We start from the raw sequence: 11,057 nt of genomic DNA, 5'->3' as shown, positions 1-11,057 counted from the left end.
TAGCTAGAGGTGTCAAATAGCTATGGAACCTTAAAGTAAAGGTCTTAAATTTTGAGAGTTAATGGATGATAGTGGCATGGCATTTGGTGTAATTAATAAATATCATTAAGGTTAAATTTGTAATTAGTTAATAAAGGATTAATTAAAACAAAACAAAATCAAAATCAAAATTTGTCCATATTTCTCCCAAATTGCCGAAAATTAAAATAAGAAGAAGCCATGGAAGCATTCTAGGGTTCGATCACTTTAAAAGCTAAATTGGTGAGTGATTTTCATCCCGTTTCTAATGATTTCTACGTTTTTGAGATCGTTACAGCTAGGTCTAGCTAGCCTATGGACTATTTTGCAAAACTATTAAAGATTTTGAATGATGCCATTGATGAATATATGTGTATTTTGAAGTTTCTTGATAGATTATGAATGCTTGTTGATAGATATACAAGTTTTGTTAAGTGATTTTTAGTGAAAATGCAAAATAAGGATAAAATTGAGAAATGTTGAAACTTTGTGGTTAAAATGTGAAATAAATGAAAAATATGGGATGTTAGAGGTATAATGGTAATTATACTAGCATGGGTTAGTCTTGAATTTCATGAATTTGTGATTTTGTGTAATAATGACTAAATTGTAAAAATATGAAAGTTTAGGGGCTAATGTGTAAAATAGCTCAAATGCATATTTTGGATTGAATTGAATAAATAGAAGAATAAATAAGCTGATTTTGATTGCTTATAGATCAAGAAAAGAGGAATTTGGAATTAGATCGGGGAAAAAACAAAGTGATTGAATAGTCGTTTCGTTCCATCGTTCTGTATACAAGGTAAGTTCGTATAATTGAACTTAAATGTGTAATTATTTAATTGGTGGATGGTATTGTGATTGTATTTATCTTATTGGTTAAATTTGGAAGATTTTGAATTAAATGTACGATTTAAGTAAGAAGAATTGCTAAATAAAACCATAGTTGGGCTATGGCAAATCAGAAAATAAGACCATAACCGGGTTATGGCATGTGAATGTAAGAACACGACAGGGTCATGACAATATATGTGTAAGACTATAGTTGGACTATGGCATCAAAAAATTGATGTACTTGTACCGTAAGCATTTATAAGCTTGAAGTGGTTTGGAAAGAGAATTGGTGAGAATTAGATACATATCGGTACATATACGTACGAAAAACTGTCCAATTAACGAATTTAAGAAGTTGAAAACTTATGAATTTATATGTAATTAAACTTTATGTTAACTCATTATTTGATGTTTAAATGCAACTTATGTTATCTATTTAGAAATGCTAATGAATAATGAGATTAGTTCATATTTGTATACGAACTTACTAAGCTATATAGCTTACTTTTTTTACTTTTTTATGTTTTATAGTATTTAGAAGCTAGCTCAGATCCGGAGATCGTTAGGGACTTCATTGCACTATCGAACATCTATTTTGGTATTTTTGAAGTTGTGTAAATATGGTATATAGCATGTATAAGCTTTGGTCATTTTGGTGTGTTTGATGGAAATGTATTTTGGTCATTAAAGGTAATTTATGTGAGTTATGTTTAGTGAAGCAAGATGAACTGATAGGTATTTGAATTGGTAAATGGCATTGAATTGAGTATTGAAATGGTTGAAATAGATATAGTATGATCTAAATATTGGTTGATGACTTTTGGTTGCATATTTGTGTCTTGAAATGGTACCATTTGAGCTTGTATAGTTATATGCAAAATGGGTGGCGAAATGGCTTGGTAAGTAGCCTATTTTTGTCCACACGGGCAGAGGCACGAGCGTGTGTCTCAGCTGTATGTGACACATGGTCATGTTATATGGTCGTGTGTCCCCTAGTGATGAATTTGAAATCAATTCATTATGCTCCACACGGCCTTACACACGGGCGTGTGACTTAGCCTTGTGGCATAAGTAAGTATACCCTATAGGTTTGGCACGGCCTGGCACATGGGCATGTATGGCCATTTTTAGGGCATACGAACTAGCCACATGGGCGTGTGTGTTGGCTGTGTGTCCCAAGTTACAGAGTTACACGGGGTCAGATATGAGCTGGGACACGGTCATGTGCTCCTATTTCGAATGTCCACACGGCTTGTGACATGGGCGTCTCTGGTGGCCGTGTGAAACCATGGCCTGGCCACGCGGGCGTGTGTCCCCTGTTTTGGAAAAAAAATTAAAGTTTCGTAAAAGTTTCTTGAGTTATTGGTTTAGTTTCGAACCACTCCCAAAGCATGTTTAGAGCATCGTAGGCTTGTATAAGGGACAAATTGATTGATATTGAATGATGAATGCTTGAATTGAGAAAATGTATGCTAAATGGATGTTTAATTATTTTGTAAGTCCGGTAATGCTCTGTAACCCTATTCCGATGTTGAATACAAGTGATGGGTGTTACATCAATTGTGAAGGAAATTGATGTCAACTTGTCGCTAACTTCGTGGAAACCTATAATAACACCAACACTAGTAAAGATCTCATGGTGAAATAGCTCATCAATAATTGAAAGGAAATACTTTTGATTGGTATATTGATCTTTAGCTTACAATGATTGATAGCTAGGAAGAAGTTGAATGAAGATTTCTTAATCAATTTTATAACACTCGTCACATTGTTAGCATGATTGAGCTCACAAGCTCCAAACAGCGGAAAGACGAGCCAATCGTCAATTATATCCACCACTAAAGGAATTTAATTGTAAATGGAAAGAAGAAATTGCTACATTCTTTAGGTCATCAAGCCAAAGCCCTTTGAATACTTAAGTAATCAAGCTTACGACATGGACTTGAGTATGAGAACTGCTGCAAATCAAGAACCTTTTGAGCAAGTAATCCATAATGGGGGAAAATTTTAGTTGATGATGAACATGTCTATCAGTCTATGGTCGTACATGCAAAGCCATTTTCTGCTCAAGCCAAAAGTAAACAAAAGCCACACCGAAGGAGAGGAATGAAAAGAGTATCATTTCCTTGATGTTGATGTTCCAAACATGCTTGAAGAACTTTTAAATGCTAAGTTGATTTGGTTGCCAAAAAATAAAGCAACTTGAAGAAGTCGGTCGAATAGATTATCCCAATTATTGCAATACCACCCATTTAGTCATCCTCTCAATAAATGCTTTGTGTTGAAAGACAGAATCATTCAATTTTATGAAGAAGGGAAAATCGAGTTTGAAGAAGAAGTAGCATCATCAAACTTGACACCAGCCACTATGGTTTCTCAATTCAATATGATGGATAGAACTATGAAATTTGGCTCTTTGGATCCTATTACACCGATTCCAAGCACAAGGAAGATAGTGGATTTCCAAAGGACTGGGGGCAATTATTTGTTTCTTGGATATCAGAATGATCATGATTGGACTCCAGCCATATATAAAAAAAAAAAGCCAATAAAAAATAATGCTCCTAGGCATGAGATTAAATTGTCACACTGCTCTAAGTACGAGTCTAAATTGTTCATCCAAAATGTTGATGCTTTTAAACACGAGCTTAAACTATTCAACCTAAATGATTATGCTCTTAAGTATGAGCTTAAACTGTTCATCCAAAATAATGATGATGCTCCTCAACACGCTTAAATTGTTCACACACAAAAAAAAAAATGAAGCTTCTAAGTATGAGTTTAAACTGCTCATCAAAAAAAATGATGCTCTTGAGTATGAGCTTAAACTGCAAATCTAAAACGAAATTGAACTACGTTATGACTTGGTCCTTCAAAAATGAAGGTACGTAGACTTCTTTGTTTCATTACCAAGTTTCGTCCAAATGAATATATATTGATGGCATCTTTTGAAAAAGATCTTCAAAGCTAAAAGCAAAAGAAATTAAGACTTATGTAGAAATTTTGGACCAATCAGAATTCAAAGTTTGTCATTATTATTTATCTTTAATTAAATTAAATTAAATTATTAAAGAAATAAATCAAAAAAAATAAATCCTTTAAAACTCATTTATAAAGAAATCATATTCTTTTAAAATAATTTTATCTCTAATTAATTAAAATTACATAAATTGATTAAAATTATTTTGAGGTGGCATGAATTGATTAAAATTACATAAATTTCATAATTGGGACTTAAGGTTGTTCGAATTTGGGGATGGCAAATTTAGTGTGGATTTGGATAGATGGTGAGTTTACCTGTTGTTAGTGTAAAAACAGTGGTGGCGATAAAATTAGATATTGTAGTAATACTGTAACGTAGACAAAAAGTAAGTTAAACACACTGCATCGCCCATCCAAACTCATACTTAAGAGATAAGTTTCTTCTTTGAAATTCTATAAACATTAAATGTGTATTTCAATAATTTTTTGAGAGTAATTTTTTTAATAATTAAGATTAGAATATTGTTGAGTTTATATTAAATTTTAAACATTTAAATTACATGATATGCTATGTAATTACTTAAAATTCAATTAATAGATAATTTGTGTAATTTTTAAAAGTTTTTATATGTCATTAAATCCAAATTATCAATGTAGAACTCCATATTAGCAATTAACCATAGAAAACTAAGGAAAAATTATTTTACTCTTATTCATAATATATAAATATTAATTTTCTCATTTTTTTTAATTAGAGAGATTGAATTGTAATACAAAATATAATAAAGGGATTTTTATTGTATTTTTAAAATTAGACCAGTGGTCGAACTGGTTCGTCAATTTGACAGGTTTAACTGATTTGACCAGTCTATTTGATTAGTTTAAATAAATCATTAAAAAACTTATAAAAACTAAAAAATATATTAAAAATTTGGTTCAAACACTCAATTCAAACTTATTTTTATCTAAGTCAATGGATTCTCAAGTCTTAACTTATTCAATCCACTTCTCCAAACTAATATTTTGACTAGTTTCTGATGATCCAAATGGCCAGGTCAGTTTAAACAGCCTTCCTTTTAGGTCAAATTTGTCATTTCTGTCAATTTTATAAGTAGATTTAAATTTTAAAAAAAAAAAAACCTTAGCGGTTAGTTAAAGAAAGAGTCAAAAATGGCGAGGTTGGGAAACGGTTAGAAAATGGTTTTACAAAGAGCAACGTGTCGGTCAGATTAGTGTTTCTCCTACTTTTTCTTTTTCTCTTCTTTTCTGCTTCATCCTATCCTTCCCAAACAATAAAAACAAAGCCACCTTACCATTACAGTACCCTTTTTCTTCTCTCTCTCTCTCTCTACAGAATCTATAGCTTCCTTCCTTCCTTCACTCCCATTCCGTGCCGAATCGCCTCACATCTGATCTTTAAAACTAATATTTCCCAATACTTGTTTTCTACTTCTTTATTTTTTTTATTTTTTAAAAAAAAAGATAAATGGATTCCCTTCATGATTCAATATCAGCGGCGAATGCCGTCGCCACAAACGGCAACACGGTGCCGCCGTTCCTCAGCAAAACCTACGACGTGGTGGATGATCCATCGACCAACTCCGTTATCTCGTGGAGTAGCGCTAACAACAGTTTCGTTGTCTGGAAAGTGCCGGAGTTTTCAAGGGACCTTCTGCCTAAGTATTTTAAGCACAATAACTTCTCCAGCTTTGTCAGACAACTCAATACTTATGTGGGTATTTCTTTGATTTTGTTCTTTTTGTTTTTTTTTTCTTTTCTATTTTATTATTATTGTTATTAGTTTTTAGACTTCCAAGTCTTTGAACATATGTAGGCTGATTGATGTGTGATTTCTTGAGGTGAATTACGATTTTGAGGTTTAAAGGGGTTCTGAATTCGTTTGGATTTTCACGGTTTTGATTTTTTCTTTTAATGGAAACTTGGGTTGCTACTATATGGCTTTAAGAAATATACATAGATGAGATTGAAATGAACTGTGAATAGTTTTAATGATGAAGTTGCGTGGGAGGAGAGATTTTAGAACCATATTGGTGTTGGATCATGAATTTATGGTATAGTAACTGTCTAAACTGAATTAAATTGGGATATGGATTTGAAATATAGGAACTGGGAATTGCAACCGTAATGTGCAGATTATTTTGTTTAGTATTAATATTAATAACAATCTTAAATATTTCTTAGTGCATTTCGAAATGGGATTTTGGGTAGCTCTTAGCTTTTGCAGTTCCTGTTGTTATATTTGATTGCCAATGGCATGCGGATAATTGGTTGAAAACCATTTTCCATGGAATGCACATGCATGCCAACTAGCCATTTTTATATTTTGACCAATTTTACTATCATATAAAATGATACTACTTATTGCAGTTCTTTCCTATTAATCTTATATGTTGAATTTGAATTAAACAAAGTATATTCATATATAGTTTTTTTGCTCTCAGATCAGTAGCCGAAATGTCTTGCGTTTGTTCCATGTGTGCTTTTTATTGATTTCATGTTTTTGAAACAAATTCTATGTCTTCAATGATGTTTTTTGTTTAAAATGCCATCAATTCTGGAGTTGCATATATATTCTATGTTTTTCCGCTGTTGATTCTTTTTCTTTGTTCTTGCCATGTTTGATCTAACTACATTTGATCTGAGTAAGGTGCTAAATTCAGGGGATTCAGTAAATTGACAATTCATTGCCTGATTTCCTCATGTTAGCTTTTCTTCTTTTGATTTTTCTTTTTCCAAGTTCTTTTGGCTCTGAAAATGTTATTTTAACCAACAAGTGAACTAAAGCATGATCGAGAAACTGGGAGAGTATTATTTGTAAGCTTATGACCCATGGGTTGTAATTCAAACTTTATTTGTTGGAGAGGGTGGATGTTATGGATTGAATTCTTCTGACCAACTTTTCTTTCCTTGATATGAAGAACTCATCGAGTTGTAATTGTGTTTGTTATCTGCAGGTTTAAGTATATGCTTGTAATTACTAACTGATTGTGGTCAGGCATTGGGGCTCAAACAAGACGGATGATATGTGATTCAATTAGATATTAAAATTCGATCCTGCTTTACACATATGTGGGCTTGCTACTGTTTGGAAAATATATATGTGATAACTCGTGTCGTTGATCATCATAATTTTTTTCCTTTAGGGTTTTAGGAAAGTTGACCCAGACCGTTGGGAATTTGCAAATGAGGGGTTCCTAAGAGGTCAGAAACATCTCTTGAAAACTATCAGCAGGCGGAAACCTGCTAATGTCCATAGTAATAAACAACCTCAAGTTCATAGCTCGGCAGTTGCAGCTTGCATTGAGGTAGGGACGTTTGGGCTCGAAGAGGAGGTTGAAAGGCTTAAGAGGGACAAGAATGTTCTCATGCAGGAACTTGTTAGGTTGAGACAGCAGCAACAAGCCACAGATAACCAGTTGCAAGCTGTTGGCCAGCGTGTACAGGTGATGGAGCAGAGACAGCAGCAAATGATGTCTTTTCTTGCTAAGGCCATGCAAAGTCCAGGTTTCTTAAGCCAGCTTGTACAGCAGCAGAATGAAAGTAAAAGACACCTTACTGGTGGAAACAAAAAGAGGAGACTCCCCAGGCAGGATGAAGAAAATTTAACCGGTGAACATGGTACCATATTTCCTAATAGACAGATTGTAAAATTTCAGCCTTCATTGAACGAGGCAGCGAAAGCAATGCTGCACCAGATATTGAAGATGAACACATCACCTAGGCTGGAACCTTCGATAGATAACCCTGATGCTTTCATGATTGATGGTATTCCTCCTTCCAATGCATTAGACAGCGGGAGCTGCTCCAGTCGAATTTCTGGAGTGACACTGTCAGAAGTCCCACCAGCTTCTGGACAGTCTTATCTGCAAGCAGAATCAGGTTTTCCTAACAGTTGTCCGTCTACTGCCACTCATTTAACAACTGAGAATACTAAATTGGGTAAAATATCTGATACAAATCAGCATAAATATAAAAAAGAAGCAGTTTTTCCAAGTGTCCCTCTTATGCAAGGGGCTGTGACTGATAATAATGTTGGCTTTACAAATGCAACACCGACAAATGCAACACCAGGAGGAGGGTCTGAGAGAGTGAATGCAGAGTACGTTGACCCGGTGTCAGTCATTTTGAATGGTGCAAGACCAATACAATCGGATGACTTTTCTAGTGATCATGATATGGACATGTTGCTGGATGGAACCCCCAAGCTTCCAGCAATTAGTGATGTTTTCTGGGAGCAGTTTCTTACAACAAGCCCCCCCAGTGGGGACTCTGATGAAATTAACTCGAGTTCTCCAGAAAATGGAGCAAGTTGTGAACCTGAATTACTGTTGGGGAAGAATAATGGATGGGATAGGATTCAACATACGAATCATCTCACAGAGCAAATGGGCCTTCTTACAACAGATAGCCAGAGAGGCTGATGCCCCACAAACTGTGTATGCGTATGGTTCTAACTCTTGCATCCTTTTTTTTATTTTTCTGTCATCGTGATAAGGTCATTTCTTATTAATAATAATAATAATAATAATGCTTTGCATCGTATTCGGCTCCTATTGAAATACATAGTGTCATCCTTTAAAGAAATTGCCCTTACGACGAATAAAAAATTATTAACATGTATTTTTTATTTTTACTAATTTAATCCTTTTTGTTTTAACATATGATAATTCCTACACTTCATTCTTACTGCATATACAAGGGCAAGGGCTTGTTCAGAATCCCTTTATTGTTTTGACCTTCAGGCTTTGGATGGTTGTCTCGATCTTTGAATTCGCTACAACTTCTTTTGAGTTTTTCAAAAAAAATTCTATGGTTATTGCAGAGGTTAATGCTGCTGATGATGATAATGATCTGTGAAGTTGGGTAGAAAAGAGGAACTTTTGTTATTAAAAGGAGTTATTTACAATGTCATTGTTCTAATAGCATAACATGTCTTCCAAATGGTTGTTATCCAATGAAACACCCATAATAGTAATATATATCATTTAAGAAGAGTATGTTATGTGACATCCCTCTTTTAGCCATTGATGAATTTTAGGATATAGATTCTCACTTGTAGAAAATAATATCTGGGTATTACTCTCTTTTTGCCTTTCCCTTGCTTTATATGCTTACAAATGTTTGATTGAAATGGTTGCAGCTGGAAATTGTTATTAGATAATTTTCACTATTTATTATTGAGATCCATCTTCTCTGGACCCCTGTAAAGTGAATTTGACACACTGGGACATGGAATTATGGAGGTATGATACTGGTAGTTGGTATCGAATCATTATTTGATTGTTCAAAAATTAAAAAGGTACCAACATTTCTGTATCCATAATTGAACAAATTAAACTGAAAAGTAAATAATAAGGATAAAATATCTAATTGAAAAGTTAGCCACATTGTCACACTGGATATCAGATATGACAACTCATTACCTCATTTTTGTATGATGAAAGGATATTCAAGATGGAGGTTTTAAGAAATAATCTTTTAAAAATTTTAAATTGATATCGGAATATTATATCCTGGAATTTCTTTTCAAGGACGAGATTAAGAACTGGAGGAAGATTGGGTGGAGACTTTGACCTTTTAGAAGTGGATTTTTTCGAAGCAGAGGGATTGTGCATCATGATTTTATTTGCAAGAATATTAGTTTTTCCGTTAACATGTTTAGTATCAAAGGATAACTTAGAGAATCACAGGAGCTGTGGGTGAGGGAAATTTTTTTGCTTGAGTTTTAACATTTGTGTACCAAGAAACGATGTCTTAATAGATGAAATTTAAATTAAGATACAAGGTGGAGTGGTAATGGATTGAATCTTCACATAGATGTCTCCTCAATTAATTCTTCAAAAAAAAAAAAATTGCACTCCAATATTTATTGCTAGCGTTTGTCTGCCAGAAGGTGTATGCGATGGTGGCAAATCCTAGAGACTTTGTTCAAGCTTCTGGACTGCTTTTGTTTGAGCTTCCTTCCATGGAGGGGGATCTTTTTTCAACATCTTGCTCAAAGGATTAGTATACTTGAAAATTTTTGGAATAAAATCTCTAAGATAATTGACCATCTCTAGGAATTGTTTGATTTGTTTCTTTGTCAGATTTTCATCAAGAAATTTCAATAATTTTTTTGTGCATTATGGGGACCAAGTTGATACTTCTCTAATGTTCAACCCTAAGAATTCTATCTCAGGTTTGTCGGTCTGCATATTTCTTTCAGGCAGCATAATTTCATATTGAAGGACAGTTGCTTTAACTAATTTATAAGAGCAATATGGGCTTGTTCATCTGAACTATACAAAAGGATGTCATCAATATATATCAATACATTATCTTGGAAAATCTTGATCATGGCCTTTTTTAAATACTGATGGAGCTGTTTTCAGACCAAAAGGCATTATTGACCATTGATAATGTTGATTTGGTATGCAGAAACTTGTCTTGGGCCTCTGTACTGCCTCTGTTCCAGTTGCCAAAGTCCAGCTTTGAGAATAAACTTAGAAAAGATCTTAGCTTTTTTTTAAACTGAAAAACAATGAGTTTCGATTGGGTAATGAGAATTTATTATCTTGAAGAAAATGATTAAGTGGCTGATAGTTGATCTCTAATTTAAGTTTTCCTCTAGCTTGCCCTGCTCTTTTGTTGACCTAGAATGCTTCACATCCCACTGGGGATTTGAGGGTTCAATCAACCTTTGTTGTTAAAGCTCTTTACATTCTTGTTCAGCTAGCTTTTGATGATCATAAATAATTCCTATATGGCTTGCCTTTGTGGGATTGATATCTTCATTTCTTTTGAAATGAAGTGTGATGAAGAAATCTGAATTCTTCCATAATGACTCGTTACATTTTCATAAAAACTCAAACTATGAGTGTCGAAACTATTTTTTTTGAAAACACGGGGATCGACTTTATATTTTGAAAAGAAAAGGAAAATTGGGAGTCGCCACCAATCTTTTTTTCGGTGTGATTGGATCACCTTAATAAAATATTTTATTCCATTTAAACCAATTTTGGCCTACGAAATTTGAGAAAACGGGTTCGAGAGCCGGTTACATACGAGGAAGGATTAGCACCCTCGTTACGCCCAAAATTGGTGCCGAATTGATTAAATAATGTCCTTATGCCTAAAAAATATTTTGAGATACGATTTCTTTTGAAACACTTGAATGACTCAAATTGGTCTTCAAGATTCGCTTATTTCAAAGGAATACAGTG

At 33.8% G+C, this 11,057-nt stretch overlaps 1 protein-coding gene across 6 annotated transcripts; it reads left to right on the top strand.

Moving 5' to 3' along the window:
- Positions 1 to 5,049: 5,049 nt before the first annotated feature.
- LOC107924588 (heat stress transcription factor A-1e) lies at positions 5,050 to 10,596 on the top strand. 6 transcript variants are annotated; one of them, XR_005903679.1, is made up of 5 exons: positions 5,050 to 5,566; positions 6,999 to 8,297; positions 8,996 to 9,098; positions 9,749 to 10,033; positions 10,273 to 10,596. XR_005903679.1 is itself a non-coding variant. In XM_016855129.2 (3 exons), exons 1-2 carry the CDS (start codon positions 5,321 to 5,323, stop codon positions 8,274 to 8,276), a joined length of 1,524 nt encoding a protein of 507 aa, XP_016710618.1. In that variant the 5' UTR covers positions 5,050 to 5,320; the 3' UTR covers positions 8,277 to 8,297; positions 10,273 to 10,596. The 6 variants fall into 6 exon arrangements, 3 of the variants coding, with proteins under 3 accessions (XP_016710618.1, XP_016710602.1, XP_016710610.1); XR_005903678.1 differs by having other exon boundaries at positions 9,746 to 10,033; XR_005903677.1 differs by lacking the exon at positions 8,996 to 9,098 and having other exon boundaries at positions 9,746 to 10,033.
- Positions 10,597 to 11,057: the final 461 nt, after the last annotated feature.

This window comes from Gossypium hirsutum, chromosome A02, assembly GCF_007990345.1.
Source record: "Gossypium hirsutum isolate 1008001.06 chromosome A02, Gossypium_hirsutum_v2.1, whole genome shotgun sequence".
Classification (NCBI taxonomy): domain Eukaryota; kingdom Viridiplantae; phylum Streptophyta; class Magnoliopsida; order Malvales; family Malvaceae; genus Gossypium; species Gossypium hirsutum.
This window is presented reverse-complemented; position numbering and strand designations above follow the sequence as displayed.

Excerpts from the sequence above, each read along its gene's own strand:
- LOC107924588 (XM_016855129.2), top strand. The coding sequence starts at position 5,321 with ATGGATTCCCTTCATGATTCAATATCAGCGGCGAATGCCGTCGCCACA. Across the intron at positions 5,567-6,998 it reads TCAGACAACTCAATACTTAT|GGTTTTAGGAAAGTTGACCC; the intron begins GTGGGTATTTCT and ends TTTTTCCTTTAG.